We start from the raw sequence: 13,474 nt of genomic DNA, 5'->3' as shown, positions 1-13,474 counted from the left end.
TTAGGACATGGGCCTTTGTGACACGCATTTTATTTCAAACTAAAACGTCTATTATTCCACATCAGAACAATTATACCTGATATCACATACTCTCCAGTGCCCTGGAAGATCTTTAACTCTAGTCCACTGTTACATATTTTATGCATTACATGAAATAAGATACCTCAAGATTTTGAAAATATTTATTTTTAAAACAGCAATGAAATTGTCTGTAATCACATTTTCTGCTCTGCTTTGAAAGCAGCATTATTCAATATGCCAGTGGTCTTTTTCGTAAGAGCAACATATTAGAAATTCATGCTGCTCTAATATATCTGAATTCATTGATGTACTGCACTCCCTATAGACCTAAAGAAACATTTCTGCTTCAGTTTCATATGTCCTGCATATTACTTACTGATGTGGTGGTTGTCAAAACAGTTGTACAGTAGTCTTTGAATTCAAAGCGTACCTTGACTGTATACTAAAAATGACAATAAACCTAAGTATGTACATTATGCTGGCGTTTGTTGCCAGCACAAGTAGAGCATTTGGGAAATAAATCCCCTGATTTGATTGCCTTTTAACATCTTTTCCACTTTAAAGTTCAAACCGAGAAATTTGAAGCATTCCAAGAAATTGAAGTCTCTTTTATTTCTTTCTTGCAAATGTTCTATAGTATACCATCATGAGTAACATTGTCAAAAAGATCAGAACAGGGATGAACTGTAAGCATTCCAAAAATAGCTTCTCTTTCTGTATACGAAAACAACTGTGATTTTAACCCTGGTTTCTTGAGGAAAAAGCAACCATTTATAGTATATACTAAAGCTGAAATGACTGTAATTTTGTTGATAGAAAGGACACACAGTAAAACTCATTCTATACAACACATCCAGAAGCACATTTACAGATAAATGCCCATTTTCACAAGATGGTGTGTATATACATGCATTTATTTGCAAATGCTGGAAGAGCGTTTCTTGTAGTTCTTGGAATATCTTAGGAAAATTAATGCAGAGAAGTGCTGGCTGGTCAAGGTCTAAGTGAAACTGAACCAAACCTACATTCAATTATAGTACATTGGAAAGAGATTGTCATTCTATTGTATAAAAACAAACATGCCTACAGAGCACCAAGACATTTTCATTAAACAGCGATATCTGCATCTGACTGAATCCAATTAAGAAGCAGGAATACAAGCCATGTCCATTTGGAAGAAGGACCTTAGAGAGCTGCCATGCTTGGACCACTATCCTGGAGCTGGACTATGCTGCCATACTCATATTCTGCATAAATTCTGTAGATTTCTCAACCCCAATATCCAATGCAAATGTAAATATAATGAGCACCTGAATAAATCCGTATGTGATGATAGGATATAAACGAGTGTGTGTGTTGTGTGTGTATGCCAGTATGTCACCTAAGTGGAAAGAAAATGAATAAATAAATGTAGAAGCCAACATACAAACTGACAGCAGAACACCAAAAAAGGGAAATGCTGGTGATTTATTTTTTCAAGTATTGGGAGTACAACAGGAACTTTAATCAATCTAAAAAGCTTCTAAGGAGGTTAATTCCAAATTTAAGTGCCAGACAGTAAATGGTAACAGGAAATTTCCATCTCCCAGCATGGTGAAATTTTTCATAGAGAATTCCCACAGTGTAAAAAAACTGTAAGAAGCTGATTCCTAATAAGAATTTACGAAGCCAGGAGTGGGTTCTTATTGTGTGCATTTAAGCACTTCCACAGAGAAGAATGCTTACAGAACTTGGGGGCAAATCCTGCAATCCTTATTCAAAGAGATTTCACTTGAAGCTTGGAGGGAGTGCTGTACACTATGAAACCACAGGAGTTTTGAAGGATTTTTAGGAAGGCTAAATCCTCAATTTCAATCTGACCAAAATAATAGAAATACTCACCTGAAAACACCTGGTAGTTGAGATGAAAGAAAAATACCACCGTGTACAAAATGCTTTACTACTTTGCTTTTCAGCTCAATGTGCTTCCTTTCACTGATTTAGCTAGCATTGATTAACACTTTATCTATAAAAACAGCAATTGAAAACCACTCATTGATTCTAATGCTGACAAAAAGTTAGGCATCGTTGCCACAATACCAACAAGGTTTAAAAACTTGCTAAAAAAGAAAGATGTTGAAACTAAAAAAATAATCTTCAATCAGATGCACATTGCACAGCAGCTGAATTTGTCCCATTACAAGTAAAATTTGCTGAAGATGTGAAATTAATTAGGGAGAGAGAACAGGTTAATTTCTAAGAATATTTTTTTTCTAAAAATACTTACTAGTGCCCTGAAAAATGAAGTGAGATACACAGTTTCCAAATACTCTATGTGATAGCTGATATACTATAAATAATACTGAACAAGGGTTTAGACAGATTGGAGAAACTTATACATTATATTCTATGCAGGGCAATAAAAAAGTGATTTAGGCAAATAGTTGTTAAATGGACCAGAGTTTGATGGGATAGTAAAAGGGAAACAGATATAAGTAATAGCAAGAAAAAAGAGGCATACTGGAGAAGAAAAGTTGTAAAGATTCTGGATTATAAAGAAGAGCTTCAATACTATGTAAAGAATGCTAAATCTGCGAAATCCTGTTTTTCTTCATCAATGGAAGGCCAAAATCACAATGGAACCATTCAATTCACCAAAGAAGGCACTGAATTCACTAAAGAATCAAATTATCTCTCTCAACTTAATTCTCTTGTTACCAAATTCAAATCTGAGGAACCATACTGCACAACAGTATTTGAGCTGTACAGAATTGTGGTGCTAACAACCTACCAGTAGAACTAATGTGAGATGTAGCTTAATCCCCTTGACAGGCAAGACAGCTTGAGCTAAAACTATCACTAGTTAAGAGGCTCTCTTGCATGTGAAGGGAAAGCAAGTTAAGGATAACAATGGAGTTAGCCCATGATACTTTAAAGACCATGCTTTATTTATTGAATGAATCCTGAGAAATGACTGTTTAAATTTAATGCATATTTTCCTGAGTTCTGATTTTCATTTTTTTCTGATCTACTCTAAGTCCCAATAGCAAAATTGTCTAGCTATATTATTCAGGTCTTTTTTGCATTTGCCCTAAATGCAATAATTCTCTGTGATGTTCTGCAAACTCTCAAGGCCCTTTGTTCAGAGCCTGTTGCAAGAGGTTAATGAAGAACATCAGAGCTTAAAAGAATGCAGTTTTGAGTCATAACCATGGCTCAGAAGAGGTCAATCCAATGAAATACTGATTATCTCGCTGGAGTGCTGTGAGTTTTCTTACTTTCATAGGTCCATTCATAGTTCTGATCCTGAGCATCTCACAGAAGATCTAGTTCATATTCTTTGACATATGCTTTGTAGAAATGCAAGTAAAGTTAAAAACATTTCCAGAAAGCATATATATATTTCTGTATGAAAATCTTTCTTCCCATCCTCACACCTCTCATTATTGAACATAACCTTGGGGTCAGAGTTTGACCTCAAAAATGAAGTATACAACACTCTTATAAATCAATAGCATCTAAGCAGCACATAAAAAGCCAAGACTAGACCTCCTGCAGGACAGCTTGTTGGACATTCCCAGAGCGAATTCAGTTGCAACCACAGCATCTTTATTTTAATTAAGTCAGTGAGGCCCTGTGACAAGGCAGATTTTCATTGCAAACTATCTATTTTCCTTCCAGCTTACAATCTCAGTTCTTTGGCCAACCTGGCTTTCCCCCAGCCCCTGCCTCTGAGGCTGTTTGCTTCTGGGACTAATGGGGAGCTGAGCTCAGATCTCAGCCCCTAAACCTCCACGTACTGCTCCAGTGCTGCTTTATTATTTTATTTTAGTCAATACAGTGAAGCACTAGTGAGGTGGAAGCCTAAAGCGCCTCAGTCCCTAAGCACAAAGCTTCCCAGCTGGGACACAGCTCACTAAATCTCTCATTGTCCTGGTGAGAAGCCCAGATAATAGGGCTAGGAAGAGCAGATCCTTAACTTCATCTGTCTGGATTTGCAGTTCCATTTAGAAGAGTGCCTGGAGTCAAGTGAGTCCCACACACCAGGTCCCATTCTCTACCAGGGGATTTTTTACTCTTTGGTTTAGAATTTGGTGCCAGCATGAAATAATGGCCTCTGTAAAAAGGTCTTGTAGGGAGCTGGTATGCAGGAAGTATACTGATTATTTGTAGAGCCCATTTGAAAATGTAACATGTAAAATAGCTCTGCAGTTGTTGCAAGCAATTTAGCATTCAAAGAAGTGATTTATAATATAAGGCTTCCCAAGACAACAACCATAATGACTATCTGACAGATTTTATAAGCAAATTGTCCAGTCATTTCAATTGGATTCTGTCTGGATAAGGACTGGAAACTGTAAAAAGGCTATAAGATTTGGCCTGGAATCAGAAATAACATTTGCTGTTTTCCAAACGTGTGGTAAACAAGAAAGGAGATATTCAATTTTTTGTACATCTTTCAGTACATGCTAATTAGAATGGAAAGAGCCTCGTAAGAAAAAACCACAGAACAACAACCATCTGGATCCAAATCCTGCTCCACTGAAGTCAAAACCCTGGGCCTGCTTTTGTCATTATTTAAACCTGAGTAACGTAGGACTAATACTACTCCAGGCAGTGGCTATCATCTTGGCTTTGAGGAATTCACCTGTAAAACCTCCACTGCCTCCAGTGGGAGGAGCATTTCACAGTATGATGTAAAACTGAGGTCAGGTCAGCTGCTCTATGGCTTCAATGGTGTAGGAGCCAGCTGTGGGTCTGTATGTACACATTTTCACAACTTAAAGTAGTACAAAAGGGGAAGACTGAAAATACTTACCACAGAGAGCGAATTGGAAAGCAGTGTCCCGTCTTGGCCAAGCATGTTGGAAACTGTAATTTCAGGTAAATCCATGTTTTGTGGGTGGAATGGAAGGAGGCCATTATGGTTCATTGGATGACACAGAGAGTGATATCCAGACTCTATTTCATTCAAGTGCACCAGTGAATGGTCAGGCAATGACGGAGGAGTGATTGGAGGTATGTTAAAATCTTCACTTTCAAGACTTGGGCCAGGAAAAGACTGAAAAACAAATAAAGAAATTGTGATGAAAATCAACGAATACCAAATAATAATAATAACAGAAGTAACACAAAACAAACAAAAAGTGTCCAAGCCACACATCACTAAGCTGAAATTTCAATTTTACAAAGAGAACATTTTAAACGCCTACATATTATAATAGTGGAGTTTCAGTATTATGTATGGAAAAAAATTACCTCTAAGGCATAAGACTCGCACAGATATTTTCACAGCTTCCATTTAGAAAGACTTTTTCTTTTTTAAAAGAAGTTGAATTCAATCAGATTTCAAGGGTCCTATTAAAATTTTCTAAGAGTGATCATATAGATGAATACCTTTTTCATGGGGACTGTGGTAAAAGGAATGCAATTTTTAAAATTAACATTGGCTCAAAATGGTTCACCAGACTCCCTGACACTCAGATCATGAACTATCCAGTAAGGAAGAAAAATATTGCTTTTAGGCTTACAAGACAACCAGGCATTTATTCTGCTACAAAGAAAAACAAATAAATATAGAAACAGTACATACTTTGTATGAATTTTCTTTATGTTTATAAAAATAAATTTACAATGTCTCAAAAATACAGATTTTTCTTTTCTTAATCTATAATATCAAACATAGATACATCTTGTCAGCCGTATAAATTAGTTTTTCCATAAATCAACTGTTTAGATTTTTGTTGTCCACTGCCATTAAGTCACAGAATCACAGAATTGCCCAGATCGGAAAAGACCTTAAAAATCATCAAGTCCAATTGCAACCTAACCATAATACCCTAACTCTAACAACCCTCTGCTAAATCATGTCCCTGAGCACCACATCCAAACGGTTTTTAAACACATCCAGCTAACTCACTGTAACTTGCTCTTCTTAATGGGAAGGTGAGTCTTTGTGCATAGGATGATCTACTATGGAAGGAAATATTCCTAAACCAAACATAAATAGTCTGGATGTATCTACACACCTAATATTGAAGGTGTTCAGCAAAACGGCTGTTTTATTTGTGCACCCTTCTTGCCTGGAAGAATGACAGTCCAGCTTTTGCTGTAATTAGACCTTGATTTGCTGTTTCAATTGTCTTTAATTAGTAACACAAAAAATGGTGGAAGGAATTGCCCTGCATTTATGACATTAACTTCACTTATGGAAAAGGAAGTAAAATACCAGTGCCAAAATTCCACAACTCAAAGCGTGTCACGTGTTACTGTATATATCATGTGGACTGAATATTTTAAATACAAGGTTTCTCTGGGGTTATTAAAAAAAAAAGTTTTTGCTTGAGAACTAGTTAGCTTGTACTTGATCCCATTTCAGTGTTGACTACACTTGAGGAGCCTTTTGAAATTAGTATGAGTAGTGTAGGCAATAGTGACATATCAAAATAATATATAATTTGTATGATATTAATCACTAACTGTAGCAAACATAATCCTATCATACTATGGTAATGCCTGAAAAAAAAAACCCAGCCAGTTATAGAGCACTAGTGCTTCTTATACACATACTTCTAATTATTTTTTCTTTTAATTTTATTCAATAAGAAAACACAAACTATTTGTCAACTTCAATCAAACTAGGCAGAATGCAAGTACAGCTCATATGCATTAACAATAATCGTGGCCTACAGAATTAGCTTTTCCTAGAGCATGGGGAGAAGGATTATGGCCTTTCTACACTCTCATCCAGGTTTCTTGTTTTCATGGTTAGCTATAGTACCAGCACAATTTTCTGCACTCAGAAAGATACAGAACAGCTGCATTTCATTCTAGTGGTCACAAAAGAGCAAGCTTTCCTTTTCATTTTTGAATCAAAAAGAATAGCTTTATTTACTTTACCACAGAGTTGCCAGGAACTTTGCCAATGGTTGTGCTTTCATTTCATGACTGTGGCAGTCGTTTTTCTCAGCTCTTCAGTTTAGGGGAACTTCCCAAATCTTTATTACATTAAATAGAGGAAGTCCTCTGCAAAGTAACACCATCAACCCCACTGCAAAGTGCTAAAGGAATAAAGGCTTTAATTTTACTTCATATGAAAGAAAATTTTCATTACATCTGAATTTATTACAAGCAGATTTCAGTGTATTTCAGATGGGAGCTACACAGTGGATGCTTCAGAACTAAACATCCTTTAATCTGGGCTATTTACAGAATTGAAAATATCAGTAAACCGTCTGAATTAGTGATGTCTTCTCAAATCTAAAGGACAATATTCTGTGGTTTTGGTTAAATATCTGTGACATTTCTGCCTCAAATGACGGAAACTTCATAGAACAAGTGATCTTTGAGATAACCACTCTGAGATGAAGAGACCTAGTTACCTACACCATCTTAGCCTATAACTTTATGAGATAAGCTTGCCATAATAAAATGATATGAATGCTTAACTCTGAGTCACCATCCTACCAAGTCCAAGCTTTTGCTCCTGAATTTTTTGCTCTTGGTCTGCTTCAATTTATCTTTGGCCACTTAGCTTGGCCAAATCCAGCAACAAGACACAGAAAAGGATCAAAACTGGGCATGTAGACAAATCTCAAGGACTATGTGTTCTGTAATGCTAATATCACAAACAAAATCTTGTATTTATATTTTTTAGGAAGCCAGATAGTCATTATCAGAATAATAAGGAAAATGCTTGTATAATCTGACTGCATAAGAACTGAGGAAATAAAGAGAAAAAAGGAAATAAAAATAAAGACTTTCTGCTTAAATAACCTACACTGATGACTGCATATTTGCCAGAAAAATGTATGTTCCAAAGAAATTAAAAAAAATAATAATTAAAAAGCCGTTAGAGAAGGGAAACCAAGGATACCATAAACAGGCTGACCACAAGAGGCAGCAAGCATTCAAATATCCAATATAATTCAGTTTAGCAAAAGCAAAATCATTACTATATGACAACACAGCAGATAACATAAATTAAGAAAGTCTAATCTGTGTGCTCAGTGATTGTGTCAGTCACTGAACATGCACGCAACAGCTCCTGGTATTAGCAACAGTTCTTTAAAAAATTGAAATCCTCCTATAGATATTTTATTTAAATGAAATGAGTGGTACTGCCAACTATGTAGAGCGTGTCTTAATTTTTCATTTGCACCAAGGCTTCTGCATCTGAACTGTGGAAAGATGCCAGTTTTTAAAAGATAGATGCTTCAGGCTGTCTCCTCTTTTATTATTGAACACATTGTTACATAACTGAAATAGTTATGAATTGAGAGTAATGTAAAAACAATGAGCTCATTAGAAGAGGAAAAACTGCAATGTACCTTATGCACATTTGAAAGTCGGAATAATATATTTGAGGGCAGACATTTCTAAAAGTTTTAGTTGGATCAACCTTATCTCTAAGTCCTAAACGGAAGACCTCCAACAGCAAGTGCTTTTTTCAGCTTCTTTTGTCTCTGCATGAACAAGGCTTGATAGCTTTAGACTACAATGCATTACTGTGGAAACCTTCGGTCTGTTACATAAATCATCTTAACACTCAGCAAGAATTGTCCAACAGTGCCATTGATATGTTCAAGTCAATGATCCTGCAAACAATTTTTTTTGTGCTTCTTCATATGGCAGACAACAGTAATAAATCATATTCGTTTTAAAACACACAATATACTAATTTATCAAGCAACAGCTATCAAAAGTGTATTACAGGGGAAGGTATAACTTTCTTCTATTGCGTTAATCAATTTCTCTAATTTACATTAGGTAAAGGGCAAAGCCTCAAGCAAAACATTAATTTTCCAGTACCAGATGAATTCTATTTTCAAGAAACAGAATGTGCTGACAATGATATTATTGATTTAAAATAATCACAATTTCAAAGTTAACTGAATTATGTAGATGAATAGTTCCACTTGAGAATATTTTCATTAATTTCACTAATTTCATATATATAAACTATAGTAGTTTGCTGCAAAATGCTTTTCAATGAAGATTTTAAATTGAATCACGTTTTAAAGATGACAATGAATAGAAACATAAATGTTAAAGGAGATTACAAGATTTGGGCTCAGCGAACATTAATACTATTATCAAAGCATTTGAGCTTCCCTTCACATAAAGACCTAGCTGTGCAGTTTTCCTATGTAGAAAGGTGGAGTAACTGTAAGAGAAATGTGCAAATGTTTTTTAGAATTACTGAACGCATCCCACAGTGAATCCTTAGAAAAACTCAAGCTCACAAGGCAACACAGAACATCCTTACCCCTACAACCAGGAGTCTTGCCCAGCTCACTTGCTCCACACTCTTATCATCTTAATGCATCCCAGCGAGGGATGCCAGACATTATACTTGTAGCCACTTTTTCTCTCCTGAAAGGCATTGTGAGGCACTTGGCTCCTCACAGTGTTACAGTTCCTAATAGCACAACCTCCAAAATGGGGATGTTTCATCATGACCCACAAGTAAACACAGCTCCTACTTTTGGAGATGATGTAAGAAGGGAAGACTTTCACCTCCATAGGTTTCCAGCATATAACTTCCTAAAGACAAGCAGGATGGTTCCCTCCCCTCACTGCTGCATTTTCAGGTTGTTACAGACCTGGTAAATGAGGCATGGAATAATATTCACAAGTTTTATTTTCTAACAACAGGACACCTGCAGTTCTTAATGTAACTTGGGATTCTATTTGACAGCTTTTGGTTTGTACTAACTACAGTCAGTATTACCTATGTTATAATCTTGAAATAACGCTGTAAGATATACTTTTATGAATTAGGTACTATATTTTCAGAATATTCTTCCTCAACTTCAGATAAAAAGTGTATTAAAAATAAAACACTTCTGCTGATCTTCTCATCAAGATATACCTAAATTATTCTCACTACAAAGCAGTAGGTAATAAAACCAGCAATATGCATATTCAATAAGCAGAATTTAGCTTAAAAAAAAAAAAAAAGAGGAGTCAAATCGTCACAAATCTTGCTTCTTGAAAATACAGATGATACACCACATTTAACCTGTCAGAAGCCTCATTAGCATCATAGACTCTAAACCAGCAATCAAGACAGTGTGCTCTTCACGTGTTTACATTTTTAAATGCTCTTAAAATAGCAGTAGTATAGATTTACATTAAGTATTGCTGCTTAGGGGGCAAATATTCTGTCTAAATTTCCTCATCCCTTCTGAGAATGACACCTAAAAATGACATGATGCTGTACTCAGAGCACACAATGACAAAGTGCAAAGATTCCTTTACAGTTTGTTTTTTTTTCTTCTTTTTTTTTTCCTCTCTTCTTTACTCATAACATTTCAGGAACAATGGATTGCTTTCCATTTTTCAGGACAGTGGGTCCAACCCACATCATTGTTCTCCTAACTACTGTTGAAAACAGGCATTCCTCAATGTCTGATTTCATGTAAAAAGTTACCACTCGAGAAAACAAAGATTGAAACAGAGGTATGGTGACTCTTCATAATTCTTCTGACTTCTCTTTTGCTTAGCCCTGTGCCAATCTCAGGAAAACCTGAAAGCTTAGGGATATGCGAGCCCCTAGTTTCTACCACTGATGTTAATGCCTAGATTTTGGACCCAAGGCTTGACAATAAGGAGGATGACGAAGATTCAGTACACAAACAGGTAAAGGTTATTTGAGAGAGTAAAACTGGAAGGATCTGGCCCTCTTCTAATAAAGTGTCATGTAAGCAGTAGGACTGCTGAGACCTTGGCAATAAGCTCAATCATACTAATATCACACCAACCATCAGTAGTATTAAGACATTTTTATAAACTGCAAGAAATATGCGAGCTATTACAAGATATAATTCTGAAAAACAGACTTCTGTGTAAGAAGCCAATTTAAGAGGAAAACAACATAAACAATAGTAACTTGTGTGCTCAAGTGAGGCATCTTTTTAATTTTGAGTAATGAAGATGTCAAGCCAAATGCTAGAGTAGTTTAACTTAATTAGGTGGCCTATTTTTCCAGGCAGCCTTTCATTTCCTATTGAAAACTCAGCTTGTATGCAAGGCAACAAGAGCAATTTTGTCTGTAATGAATACCTCTGGGACTCCACAGAGTGATCATTTGAATGTTACATTGAAGACTGGTTTGAGTAACTAGTTTGGGCTTGTTGAGCTGCCAGACTTCGTAAAACTAACTAGATTAATCAAAGAATGGCATCTTAGCGGTTTATTCGGTCAGAGGGCAATAGGTCAAGCTGACTGTACTGCGGCAGCCTTTGCCAAAAGGGACAATATAATAGTAATTGGTCTAATTTGCAGTTCAAATTCATGTAATTCTTACAGACGTTTTATGGACCAAAAAAAGTTCATTTTATATGAAGCTCAGTTGAAAAATACTGCCTTTAACATTTCCCATGGTTACATCCCATAATTCTTCCACACTGCTGACCTGCAGAGTTTCCTGGAAAGGAAACTACATAACTAAAATATATGATGTCTATAATCTGTTTTCACATGCTAAAAAAGTTGTACATGAAGGAGTGGAGGGAAACATTTTGAAGGATATTTTACGCTGGTTGCTCATTATACAGAAAATTCTCTCATGTCATGCACATGCACAGCAAAAAGCAGTGCATTTTCTCTTGTGATATGGGAAAAAAAATCTTCTGGCTTTTGAACACAGAATTCATCATTTGATGATTGATTTTCTGTTTACCTTTTTCACGGTAAAATAATAGCTTTTGTTATTTTTACTGTATTGATTTACAGTGGGCATATCACTGAAGTTGCCATCGTCCTGATGCCACAGCTGAGACAAGATGCACTATTTACTTTAGTTCCTCCCTTTGGTAACTCTTAAAAAAATACTTTTAATTGATGCACAGGATCACTGTGTGTACAACACAGCCAAGTTCACAATTTTAGCTTTACACTATCAGTATCTGACATGTGCTTCTAAAGCCTCAAACTACTGCAGCAAGGCAATTACCCTCAAAAACTGCTTTCATTAAAAAGTTTTCAGACTTCATCGTTGTAAAGAAAATATAAGTGCAAGGATTCTACAGCCAGAAGATGAATAAGGGGATGAAAAATATGTTGTAGTTGCCAGGGTTTCTGATGTGATCTCGATTTTGCAGATCCATGCTAATGATTTTCGAAGGCTGGAGAGAGACTCTTGTTTATCCACCTGTAATTATGGGTATGTTTGCCTAGAATCCTTAGGGAAAAGATTTTGCCCTCTTTAGTGTTTTTATAACATGTGCTATAGAATCAGCTTTAACTAAAAGAGGCATTAAGTAAAAACATGGTTTAATTAAGTAATGGATTTTTCAGAGATAAGTAGGGTCATTTCTTTTTGTGGTTGGAGTACAAGTCCAATACTTAATGAACGACTTGACTAAAATCAATTTTAGTAAAGGAGAGTGAAGCTATGTCTTTTTTGTAAACTTTGAAAAAAATTTTAAACATAGATCAACAGGCTATAATTTTAACATTTTTTATAAAATTTGATGCACTTGATCACAAAAAGATATAAAGATAAAACCCTGTCTGTGAATACATACACACTGCATGTGCACACATTCTGTGTTAACATCAATGACAATCATACATGATTTTATAATACATATATGCACACACTCACAGTCTTGTTAATACAACTGCTAAGGTACTGTTATCAAGAACACAATATTTTCCAGACTCTGGACCTGATCTCAAGTGCATATTAAGAGATCACATTCTACACAAGAGGGAAAGGGTCACCTTTCCCTTGCTGCTGGTTAGGGAAAGGGTAACCTTTCTCTTCAACCATTCATTCGGAATAAGAAAGTGATGCCTGTTGGTTTTCTTTCCCTGAACCAATTTAAATTTACATCCCACTATTTTGGAAAGTGACTCCTATAGACTATTTCAGAGAAATGGAGGAGCAGGAAGTAGCCCTTCTGTTGTTACTGTACTTTTGGAAGTACAAGATAGCGGACCAGGAAAAGAGATGGATATGATTTACAAGAGCACTGAACTACAGCCAACCAGCAGACTGATCAAGTGGCCTTGGCCTTTCAGAGTGGAGAATCCTCCTACTAACGAGAAAACAAAGGCTTCCCAAATGTTGGGTAGGATTGCCTTGCACTCCAGTGTTCTGTGTACGCATCAGCACTACTCTGACCATGAGAACTGAGCTGTATCTTCTTGGGAACGCACATAGATTTTCCACCGGGTTTTGCAGTATGAAGTTGACAGCTGCAATGACAGCAACTTAATAGTGAGGAAACATCACTACGAGACAAAGAGACCAAGTACTAGCCTATCTTTTGGAAAGACTGCACTGCAACAAAAGAGGGAGGAGTGGTCAGCAGGGTGAGGGAGATGGTTGTCCTTCCCAGCTCTGCCCTTGTAAGGCCCCATCTGGAGTACTGCATCCACCTTGGGACCCATAGCATAGGAAGGATGTGGAGCTGTTGCACAGGGTCCAGGGGAGGGCCAGGAAGATGATCAGAGGGCTGGA

The 13,474-nt window shown here is 36.3% G+C and overlaps 1 protein-coding gene across 2 annotated transcripts in view; it reads right to left on the bottom strand.

Moving 5' to 3' along the window:
• TOX (thymocyte selection associated high mobility group box) overlaps nucleotides 1-13,474 on the bottom strand; it is a 217,906-nt gene that overhangs the window by 83,403 nt on the left and 121,029 nt on the right. For both annotated transcript variants that reach the window (XM_048939917.1, XM_048939918.1), the window contains exon 3: nucleotides 4,820-5,062. In XM_048939917.1, the coding sequence (XP_048795874.1) occupies nucleotides 4,820-5,062 (243 nt within the window). The remainder of the gene's footprint in view (nucleotides 1-4,819; nucleotides 5,063-13,474) is intronic.

The sequence above is a fragment of the Lagopus muta genome, chromosome 3 (genome assembly GCF_023343835.1).
Source record: "Lagopus muta isolate bLagMut1 chromosome 3, bLagMut1 primary, whole genome shotgun sequence".
Lineage (NCBI taxonomy): Eukaryota > Metazoa > Chordata > Aves > Galliformes > Phasianidae > Lagopus > Lagopus muta.
This window is presented reverse-complemented; position numbering and strand designations above follow the sequence as displayed.